General features: G+C 34.9%; 1 protein-coding gene across 5 annotated transcripts in view; it reads left to right on the top strand.

Annotated features, from left to right (window-relative positions):
* The window catches only part of Utrn (utrophin), a 514,146-nt gene that overhangs the window by 450,793 nt on the left and 51,260 nt on the right, over nucleotides 1-12,093 (top strand). For all 5 annotated transcript variants that reach the window (XM_026397636.2, XM_026397635.2, XM_077801941.1 and 2 more), the window contains 3 exons: nucleotides 321-522; nucleotides 6,953-7,038; nucleotides 11,013-11,170. In XM_026397636.2, coding sequence (XP_026253421.2) covers nucleotides 321-522; nucleotides 6,953-7,038; nucleotides 11,013-11,170 — 446 coding nt within the window. The remainder of the gene's footprint in view (nucleotides 1-320; nucleotides 523-6,952; nucleotides 7,039-11,012; nucleotides 11,171-12,093) is intronic.

Here is a 12,093-nt window from a genome sequence, read left to right as displayed (position 1 = left end):
AAGCACTATAGAGATTCCTTGGAAAATTGGGAATGGAACCACCATTTGACCCAGCTATCCGTCTCCTTGGTCTATACCCAAAGGACTTAAAAACAGCATACTATAGGGACACAGTGACATCAATGTTTATAGCAGCACAATTCACAATAGCTACACTGTGGAACCAACCTAGATGCCCTTTAATAGATGAATGGATAAAAAAAAATGTGGATCAATTCTTAAATGGAAGAGTCTAGCTAAGTATTTGAGACTAGAAATGCTTTTGGATCAGTGTTGTCATGTGCAGTGACCAGACATAATCCTTTTTCTCACCTGATTAGTGGATCTCTTAGAGTTGAATACAACAAATGAAGTTTTCAAACAGCACAAGCTGAACCAAAATGATCAGCTCCTCAGCGTTCCAGATGTCATCAACTGTCTGACGACAACTTACGATGGACTCGAACAAATGCACAAGGACCTGGTCAACGTGCCACTCTGTGTGGATATGTGTCTCAACTGGTTGCTCAATGTGTATGACACGTGAGTTTCTATTTTTTCATTAAATTACAACCATTGGATTAAATATGTTGATAACAGAAAGCATCTAATATTTAAAGATATTTTTAAAAGCATGCATTTTTTTTTTTTACAAAGTACTTTCATAGTATTCATCTCAGTGGAAATATTTATTTTAGATGTTGAAAATAAATATCTTTCCAAATCACTGAACTCTTAGCAAACAATAGATGAAAAGGAATATGCAACTACTATTTGAAGATTTTGCTTCAGTTTACAAAGACTGTCAAATCTGTAGTATTCTTTGTCAAGAAGCTAGAGAAATCAAAGGCAGCCAAATCTGATTTCCTTCTCCTCCTTCTTTAATGTCTTATATTATTTCTTTTCTAAAAAAGAAAAAATCTTGTATTATTGTTATGAACTAAAATAATTTATGAGCTCATAATAATCTGTTCTTCAGTCTTAGTGTGACATCTTAAGAGCAATTTGAATGGCAATGAACTCGATTTAAATTGTCTTTTGATATTAGCTTATTTATTGCCGGGGTGGTTATGTGTATATACGGTGTTTTAAATAATGTATTCTACAGGACTCTTTCTATCTGTAATTTAATTTGGTGCTCACTGTTACATAAAGAGCACTCTCAACTTCCAGCATAACTCATCTGCCATTAATTTGGCCCTTGTGATTATGGCAATGAATTTGTGAGCTAATCAGTTCTAGAAAGACTTGCTGTGGGCTGACATTTCTGAAACACTAGGAATTATTCATTCTTCTGGTAGGGGGTTAAAATATGCAAAGATGAAGCAGGAAAATTAGGACTGTTGCCTGTCTTGGAATCTAAAAGTTACTGTCTCTTAACTAGCTGTAGGAAAATTTGTGTTCATCAGCTTTTGTTTAGAAAGAAGATAGATTATAGTTCATTACCCCACTTATTTAGCAGCTGATTGATTCTGTGTAAGAAATAAGTGATGGTGACAGAGGTTTATAAATGATTTATTTAAATTTTTATTTTTTATTAGAAAATTTTTTTTATCTTTCAGCATTCACAAATATTATAAAGTCTTTTTAAAAAAATAATAAAATATCCATTTTGTGCTTAAGGGCTCTTAAGAAACTCACTGACACATGAGTCTCAGTTACCATAATGAATATGGAATTTACTACATCCCTGTCTGAGGTCTATGAATACTTTTCTTTTTAATGCAAATTTTTATTCTCCTAGAGTAAAATATTCCCATATATTAGTAAAATATTCCCATTAACCATCCTTAATTTTAATTTTTAATTAACCATCCTTAATTTGCTCATCAATTTTTTTTTTAAATCCTCAAGAGACATTTTCTTATAGTAAATTCACTGAAATAGCTGGTCAGTTAGGTGTTTTAACTGCACATGCTTATACTTAATTTTACATCCCAGGAACAATCCTAAATTCGCAAAATATTGAGGAACTTCATTTAGCCCTATGGGGTATGGTTGTAGTGTATGTCTTTCACATTCTAAGGAAGAACCAGAGAAGAAATTGAAATTTCCCTGCAGCATTATCTGTGTCTCTGACATGCTACATTATTTTTTTTTCTCAGAGAAAAGTTTGTTTTAGAGAAAACACAAAGGAGAAGAAAGAACCAAAAGGCAAAGCTGACCTAACCCCCAGGACTCATACATAGGAGTGGGCAGGGAGCGTGCTTCTGTAGCATTGAGGAACACACAGTCCATACAGCACCTGACCCCACTTTATTAGATTTCTAGGGCTTCCATAACTAAGTGGGATGGACTGGGCAGCTTAAATGGCAGAAGTTTATTTCCTCCCAGTTCTAGAGGCTAGATGTCTGAGGTCAAAGAGAGAGCAGGGTTTCCCCACCTCCTCCTAGACCTCTCTTTTTGGTTTGTCAATGTCTGTCCTCTCTGTGTCCACACTTGGTCTTTCTTCTGTGCTATCTGCTCATCTCCTCTTCCTATAAGGATACCAGTCACAGGAATTCAGGACCCACCCTAATGACCTCATTTTAAGTTACTTAATCATTTAAAGACCCTATCTCCAAGTACAGTCACCTGCTGAGATACTGGGAGTTTGGACTTAAGCATATGAATGTAGAGGAACACAGTTCAGTTCAACCCACACGTGTGCTATTTTCACTGGACAGCCCAAGGGAATAGTGCCACTTATCTGGGCAGGAACCAGCATGTGAAATGTTGTGATTCATATTCTAGGGAGTTAAATGTTAGCTTAATTCCACCTCCCACCATTAAACGTGGAGACATGGAAATACTATACTAAAGTGCTGCTTTTTATTTAGGATAGTGTCTTGAAATTTCTCATTTTTCATTTTCAACAGAAAAAAATGTCTGCAGGACTTATTTCCCTTCCATGCCAAAGAAAGGTGGGGTCAGATGGTGTCCATTTAGTCTAGCTGTCTCTCTTGGAGAGGAGTACCATGAATTAATCTGAGGAAAAGAGCAGTTACTTTTTTGATGTTTTTTTTTTCATATGTGCGGAATTAATTGCCCAAGTTTCTCAATTAACTTTGATTTACTCATTTACATACATAATAGTTATTAACTTTTTTCAAGTTATAGTTCTTTTAAAGAAATATGATGGAATCTATGATCCATTAGAAGTCCATGTACCATAGAAATGATACTTTCATTCATCGATTTTGATATTTGTTCATTATAGTAGTCAGCTTCCCATCATTGTAACAGATACTTGAAATAACCAATTTATACAGAAAAAAGGGTTCATTGGGGCTTATAGTTTTAAAAGGCTTCAATATATAATCAGTTGGCCCCATTGCTTTGGGTAAGGCATCAGATCATGCTGGTCATATATGGCAGAGCAAAATCACTCACCTCATGGCAAGGAAGACAGAGAGAGAGAAAGAGGAAGAGGCCAGGTCCTACAATCCCCTTTAAAGCCATGTACTCAATGACCCAGAGATCTCCCAGTAGGCCCAGCTGAAAATTTTCACCACTTCACAATAGTACCCCACTGGGGACCAAGTCTCTAACATATGGGCCTGTGGGGGACATTCCAGATATAAACTATATCCATTGACCATATATTTTTGACTGGCTTATTTTGTGATGTATCATGAAAGCAATAAAGGCATTTCAGTTTCAACTACCTCTTGAAATAATGAGTGGTATAAATATGGTTTAGATCATAGATTTCTCTTAAGAAGAAGGACTTTGAGGATCTTAGAGTCTGCCATCTTTATTTTACTGATTGAAAAACTGGTGGGAGACCATTTATCCACAGCCACTTGTTACAGATTTAATGATAACTATGGATCTAATATTCAGATATTTTTGGTAATCAATTGATTATTCTTACCATCTTATAATGGGAAAAATACTTTATAAATAATTTCAAGTAAACTGTCTCTTTCAAGTTTTAAAGTGTACCCAACTCCTCTTAATATTCTGAATTTTATGAGAAAACAAAATCCATGTTCATCTGTTGTAAATGACAAGAATTCAGAGTTGGTTTTGGTTGCTATGTGATTTGGCAGCCACTTAACTTTGGAATCTCAGTTTCTCACATGAAAAATGGAGATAAAAATGTCTGCTCAGCTTATCCCATAAAAGGTGACTGTGAAGGGCAAATGTACTAATATATGTAAAAAGAACTTTATCAGCCATAAAGATAAAATTGATTCAATTTATGAATTCAGTCTTATTCAGTCTTCATCTTCCCAGGTTAAAAAATCTTAATTTAGCAATCTTCCTTCCAGATTTAATGGAAATCAAAAGCGTTTAAATCATGATTTAAAGCAATAGTCTGGAACACTTCGTTTAAATATTTTTTTCTTTACAGAGAATATTAGCCCCATTTGTTGTAGTGTCAAATCATTTCCCCCACCCCTTGCTGTTCCAGTATGAATGTAATTTTAAAGATACTTAACTTTCCAGTTAAACTAAATCAGAAGTTACTTATAAAAAGCCATCAAGAGGAACCAAATACTTAAATTTGGGCTGTATGACTCATTCATACATTTTATTGGCTCCCTATTGTCTCTTAATTTGGATATCTTATTTGACCTCAAAACCATCTATCCTGTGGCCCCATATAACCAGTATAACCTAATCAACCAGTTAATCCCAATGCAAGTTCCTTCCCCACCCTAACCATCTTGCATCTGGTGATCCCACCCCTGCCTCTTCCCCTTGCTCAGACTTTTCCTGCTGTACTCTACTTTTTTCTAATTGAGATAATCCAGCTGTGTCCTACTGTCCCTGCCTGATTTTAGACTTACTTTCTGTATCTAAGGTCATGAGACTGATGACTAGTCAACCAAAGTGATGTTGTATTTCAGTCTTCACTTCCATTTACAAAGGCTGGCCTCCTATTTTCTCTACTTATTTCTTGTCTTACCTTCCTCAATAGTGTGTGAGCCCATCATGGGTAGGAATCAGGACTTCCATGTTTTTTTCTTGGTCCCTGCAGTACATAGAACATGCTGGGATCCGAGTAAGCCTTCTTAACCATTGATGGTGGAAGAATGAATGAATGATTGGCATTTTCAGTTGTCTTCCTGATGATGTTCCTTTCTCATCATGTCATGGAGGCCACATTAAAATGCATATCATTTTGATTATTTTTCCCTTAAGGGATTGCTTTGTCTTCAGCCACATTCATGTACTAGTCTGAGATCATTCTATAGCCTTTTGTTACTTTCTGGGAGTCTATTGTCTGTGGTCAGAGAATAAAAACTTTCTGATTTTACAAAGGAAGAAAGCAGGCATTGTGTATTTCATGTGATAATTAGAGAACTCTTAAAAATGTTAAGTAGAAACACAATTTATAGCATGGCTCAGTTTAGAGATTAATTTGAAAGTGATATTTTTTAATTGTGAGAAGTTGGGATGAGTATTTTAATTTAGAAATTATGCTACAGGGCTATATTTTTTAAAACATTTAAGTACTTATTATTTCAAAGGTCAATTCTGAATGTTATATATATAAATAATTAGGATTTAATAAACTCATTGGATATGACAATGGAATTATAAACCCCTAGGCTTTTGAGAGACTACTTTAAAAATTCATTTCTCCAATTTCTAATCATGCTTTCTTTTATAATTTATTTTATGGTATGTGTCATGGTTTACATATAGAAACTTATTTGGGTATGTACAATTTGAGAATGAAAAAAATATCAACTGAAATTACCAGTACAAATACCAACAAAGATAGGCATGGTGGCACATGCCTATAGTTATAGCTGCTCAAGAGGCTGAGGCTGGAGGATCATGAGTTTAAGGCCAGCCTGAGAAACTTAGTAAGACTCTGTTTCAAAAATAAAAATAAAAAATTAAATAAAAAAGGGTAGAGTTTTAGCTCAGCAGTTGAGTATTGGCTAGCATGCACAAGGCCCTGAGGTTCCATTCCCTGTACCACATAAATAAAAAACAAAAAAAAAAGCAAAAAAAAAAATCAAGATTTAAATTTAATTTGGAAATATGATTACTGAAAATTACAAATATTTATGTTTTTAATATATTAAAAGTTAGTAAATCTTAAGTATTAATATGATTCTGTAAACATTTATTTTCAGGTTTGAAGCATCTTACACTTGTACATTGAAAACATATCCTAAGAAAATCAACAATAAAAACCTGAAAATTGATCCCAAATCTGAAATAATAAATATAGCAAAAAAAAAAAAAAAAAAAACCTTCTTTCTGGACTGTGTATTATTCCATTGGAATGATTGTTACTTATTAGCTTTGGTGAATGTCTTAGCCATTCTTTGATAAGTTTGGAAATAAAGACAACTCTCTGGTTTTAAAGATAATGTTTTTTCTTCTAATCAACTTAGAAGTGAAAGTGAAATGGTTTCTTATTGGCATACTGTGAAATAATTTCTTAGCTTTGATTAGTAAATGCAATCTATTAATTATAATTGGATTGTTTCACAAACACAGATTCCACACCTATCTGTTTAAGGTCATTGACTATTAAAATTGCAATAGTCATCTATAAAGATGGCACTGAAAGAACCAAAGTAAATGAAGACAGCAAGTTCAAAGTTCTCAGTATGTTGTTGATTTTCTAGTCAGATTTCTTAAATTTGTTTTTAGATATATCAGTAGCCCTTTCTTGCTATATTGTCACATGCATGTTATCTGTAGCTTTAGTGTTCTATTTTGATTCTTGTATTTATCATTACCAGATGTTAATCCAAAGCATTTATAAAAATGAAATCTTTTTAGCTTTATAATTATTGTTTTCATTTTGCTTTAATCTGTTCTTAGTTCATATGTTGTGTGAAAAGTTAAATCAAACACAGTTAAGATATGTCATGAACTCAGGTTACCGGTTTAATATTAATTGCTCATAGTGAAAAGTTGACTCTTTAGTAGTTTACTCTCAAGAAAATAGATATTCAAGAATAATTAACATACAGTTTTAAATGCATCTGACATATTGAGATTTTTATAATTTCAGGGGTCGGACTGGCAAAATTAGAGTGCAGAGTCTGAAGATTGGATTGATGTCTCTCTCCAAGGGTCTCTTAGAAGAAAAATACAGATGTATGTAAGACCTTTCATATGCCAACAGTACTGTTAATAATAATGATTATAACAGTTTACTTAATTTACTATACTTGCTAGTAATAATAGTTCCATTTTTTAAACCCTTACCATTACATATGCCTGTTTGGACAACAGGTGACAGTGCAAAGAGATTTGGATTTGCATGCAGTGAAAGGCTGATGGTAGAACCCCAAGGTGGAGGAGTCTTGATGGAATGAGGGCCAGTCACAAATTTTTATCTAATTTAATCCTTAATTTCCCCATGAATGTAGACATTGTGATTTCCATTTTCAAGGTGAGACAATTAATGGTGACACGTTGAGATCTAGTCAGAGGCTGCAGAGCTAGTATGTTGTGGGGCAAGAATTAGATATGAGATTATTTTTACTTCAAAGCCCAAGACTTTTCTATTTGTATGTAATTCCCAGGGTTTGGGGGAGAAAAAGAATATTAAGATAATCTAAAACACCTAAGAACACAAAAAAATGATCCTAAATAATTATATTTTATAGTTGTGGCAAAATAAAAGGTGGTATATATTTTAGATTTCATTATGTTTGTTTATAGTCACCAAATAAATCAGCAGTGTCCCTGTAGCTGTCAGTTAGTGAAAGACATCGTGGCATTGCAAAGGGCATATGCTCAGGAATAGGGACACCTCCTTTTAGATCTCTACTGATTAATGGCTGAATGTCATTGAGCAGGTTACTTGATTCCTTGAGTACTGTCAGCTAAGAGATGACATTGCTCCCATTTTACAGTCCAGGAAGCTGAAAGAGGATTTTCTTTAACTGAAAAATGAAGCTAATAATTCTTTCTTGAAAAGAAATTAGAGATAATATGCTAAAAAAATTCCTCAAAATAGCATTTGTTGAATAAGTTGTAGCAATTGCTGCAAAATGTCTTAATTTAATTTTGTCAATAGAAAGTAAGTAACTTGATCCTGCCACATGTATTCTCAGATGATTCTATATAGATGAATGTATGCATTTGGAGGGGAAAGTGAGAGCTATTTCATGAATGGAGACATACCAAAATATAAAAGGAGAGGTTAGGGGGTGTAGGTCAGTGGTAGAGCATGTGCTTAGCATGCACAAGGCCCTGGATTCAAACTCCAGTGCCAAACAAACAAACAAACAAACAAACAAAGTCCACAACAAAAACCCAAGAGGATTTGATCACAGGTCCTGACAACTTAGCTTACAAGAATGTCAATGGAAAGAGATGTGGATTTGTATGAAAAAAAAAGCTGATGTTAGGATCAGGTGGAGGGGGCATGAAGGAGAGAAAGCCTAGAAAGCTATGCAGAAATGTGCTTTACATAAAGCTTTGGTTTTGTGGCACTTTATCCAGAACTGAGTCGTTACCATCATAATCATAAAAAAATATAATTTTATTTTAAATATTTATTTTTTAGATGTAGGTGGACACACAATATCTCTATTTCATTTTCTTTTTAATGTGGTGCTGAGGATTGAACCCAGTACCTCACCCATGCTAGGTGAGCACTCCACCACTGAGCCACATATACTTTTTTAAAAATATTTATTTCTTTTAGTTGTACACAATGCCTTTATTTTTATTTATTTATTTTTATGTGGTGCTGAGAATCGAACCCAGAGCCTTACACACACCAGGTGAGCGCTCTACTGCTGAGCCACAACCCCAGTCCCCCCACATATAATTTTGAAAGCCAAAAAATGTTAACATTTCTGTAATGATTGGGAGAGGAATATGTTAATGAAAGCATCGATGTTCCAAAATTAGAAAGATTCTTTTTTTAAAATCATCTGTGACTTGGGGTTTTAATGTGTTCCTGAAAGAATTAGGGTTCTCTACAAGTAAGAGTTACAATGTCGAATTTCAAAATGAATGCAAATTCAACCTCAAAGCTTACATTTTCTATAATTCAGCATTAAATGTTCAGATTTTGGCAATGGATGCAGAAAGCCCTGCAATGAAAATTTCTGCTATTTTATATAATTCATGATGTATGCCATTTTAGGACTTAATTAAATAAGAAATCTCGTGGGTTGCCATCTTTAATCTAAATCTTTACTGGGATATTGAGACTCTGGGAATGTTCTGAGGTTTTGTTTTGCCTTTCTATGTTGAGATTCTTAGCAACTCTGATTCCAGTTTTGATTTCCCCAGTGAAATCAGAACATCTTCTTCTTATTATTTCTTTTAAAAGAATTTATATTCAAGGCAATTTGCTCTTTAAACTCAGTGACGGAGGCGCCACTTGGGGTCAATTGTTATCTGTCTGAACATCGATTTTGCAGTGGCCAAAGTCTGTGTCTTCACCCCATGACACCTCCCTGTCTCTCAGTACCTTCCTGAGAATATCCTTGGAGTAGGTTCTAGCTGTCCCCCTTCCTCCCTGCTTGTAACTTGAGTTTCTTCTCAAGCTCGTCAAAGGCACATGCATAGAGCATCCTTTTGAATGGCCATTTACATTTTTTTCTGTGCTGATTTATTGGAATTTGGGGCTTTAAATTGTGACTTTCTTCTTTTGACCCATCCCTACATCCTGATGGTAATGTTAAAATGTGAACTTTTACAAGAATTTAGAACAATATCATGGTGTTTAAGGACACTTTTCTCTCTATGTTTTGTGAGGAGTCGCTCCTTCACAGTAGTATGGCAGCATAGCTCTCTGCCTGAAAAGATGAGAGTTGGGCATGGTTGATCTTGCTGGAAAAGTGCACTCTAAAGATTATGACACATATGCACCACCTCTGGATTTACTGATAAGCCTCTTCCCAGGAATGGGTTTACAAGAAGCATCATAAGAAGATTCCTCAAGAAATATTTTCTGTATCTGATAGTCTCATTTTTAAATAATGAAAAGAAACAAGTGGCACTCTAAGCAAATCTAAGTAAATAAATGGTAATAAAAATTAAATTTATCTTAATTGAATTTGCTTTTCCTATGTATGCTTGTAATTAAAGCCATATTTCATTATAATTACTGTGTCAATACCACTGAGCTTGCTTCAGTTGTTGTTTGAAAAATTCACTGTTGTCAGTGTTAGATTTACCATCATTTCTCTTTAAGACTGATATATGTTGATCTGATAGTTAGCAGATATTGTTTAAAAATGATTTTTTGAAATCCAATAAATATTTACTACCCTTTCTTCTCTTTATAAAAAATTTCACAAGAAGAGCATTTAGAGTTTGTGTGCTTTTGAATTTTTAGACCTTAAAAATTCCTTCCAAAAAGTATTAATTTCTATAATAAAGCAGGTTGTTATTATTTGATATTTCTCTGTATCCCCAAAGTAACTTATCTTAGTAAGTTACTTACTTTATTAAGTTGTTAACTTTATTCTAGGGAATATTGTAATAATTTTCATTTTTAAAACATTGCATTTAGTGAACAAAAGATAATCCAGTGCTAGAAAGAAGAGTTTTAATTTATTGATTTAAGAAAGTTAGAAAACAAATCAGTGCTTTTGTTTCGTAAATACAAAACCTGAAAAAGTACAAGAATACACAATGTTTTTAGTCTTTTAAATTTGAAAAAGAAATATTTATTCACATGAAATAAAATGAACATAATTTTTATAGCTAGTAAGAAAGAGACTGGCCTAAAAAGAGAAAGCGCATCTATTTATACCTTTTCTCAAGGGAAACCATTAGTGAAACCATAAAATTAACCCATGTGTATTTATTGTGATATTTAAAAAGGAAATTTGTATTAATTGATCTGTTTGTGTGCAGTTGTCTCCTGGATTCTAATGATCTTAATATTCGACATGTCTTTAATGAGGAGCTAGTCTACAGACACCCACGATATTAAGATCATCAGAATTCAGGAGACAATTAATCTGATTCATGTCCTCCTGAATATTTTGTTTTTAATCTACATAGTTCTGTCCAGATTACCCAGGATATACTTTAAGCAAAAAAAAAAAAAAAAAAAAGGCAGATGGACATTAACCCTGTGTCTTTTCCCCTTATAGATCTCTTCAAGGAGGTGGCAGGGCCAACAGAGACCTGTGACCAGCGGCAGCTGGGCCTGTTACTTCACGATGCCATCCAGATCCCTCGGCAGCTGGGGGAGGTCGCCGCTTTTGGAGGCAGTAACATTGAGCCCAGTGTCCGCAGCTGCTTCCAGCAGGTAAAGCTGAGGCCCCCTGGTATGCCCCCTGACAAGGGGAGGACTTCAAGGACACTCCAAGAAGTAGAATGGGGTTTGGACTAGAGCTGAGAGAGAGAAGATTTGGGGTATTGTCCCAATTAATTAATATTTTATTTCTAAAGGCACGTTTAACTCAAAGAATAGGGATGCTTGCAAAGACACCGCCTCCTTTTTTTTTCTTTATGAAGTATTAATCGGATTGCTATGTTTGGCCCTGCCTTTGCCCTGTCCTCACCTCCTGTCACTCATCCCCTGTGCTTTCCAGCCAGGACGGTTTAGTTCCTTGATTCCTGCCTTTAGGCAATGTTTGGAGTGCTCTTCCTTTCCCTCCACCTGCAAGCCCCTGTTGTCCTCACTTGTCCTATTCCATTTTTAGGTGTGACCTTAACTCTCGAATCCTCTGAAAATCCTCCTCTGACCTCTTCCGATGAGACTAGCTTTTGCTACTTTTCGCCTTAACCTCCTCTACCTCTTTCTTCTCATGCTCCTCACAGTTAAAATTTCATGCTGAACTACGGAATCAGTTGTTTCATGTTTGCTTCTTCCGTATGCACCAAAGCTCCAAGAGGATAAGAACAGCGCCTGTCTGTTTATTGTTATATCCTAAGTCTCAGGCTGTTTTAATAAAATGCCACAAGCTGGGGTGGGGTGGCTTATAAACAACAGAAATTTATTTCTTAGTTCTGGAGGCTGGGAAGTCCAAGACCATGGTGCCAGCCTGGTTTATATACAGCTCTTCCTTCTTGTGTCCTTATCTGTGTAAGCTGCAAGCGAGCTCCATTGGGCCTTTTTTATAAGATTATTAGTTCCATCATGAGGTCTCCACCCTCATGACCTAATCGCCTTCCAAGTGTCAATATATGAGTTTTAGAAGGACATAACATTCAGATTGAAGTGCATTC

This window comes from Urocitellus parryii, chromosome 8 (genome assembly GCF_045843805.1).
Source record: "Urocitellus parryii isolate mUroPar1 chromosome 8, mUroPar1.hap1, whole genome shotgun sequence".
In the NCBI taxonomy this organism is placed as follows: Eukaryota; Metazoa; Chordata; class Mammalia; order Rodentia; family Sciuridae; genus Urocitellus; species Urocitellus parryii.
The sequence above is the reverse complement of the archived record's forward strand: the minus strand, read 5'-3'. Positions and strand labels throughout refer to the sequence as shown.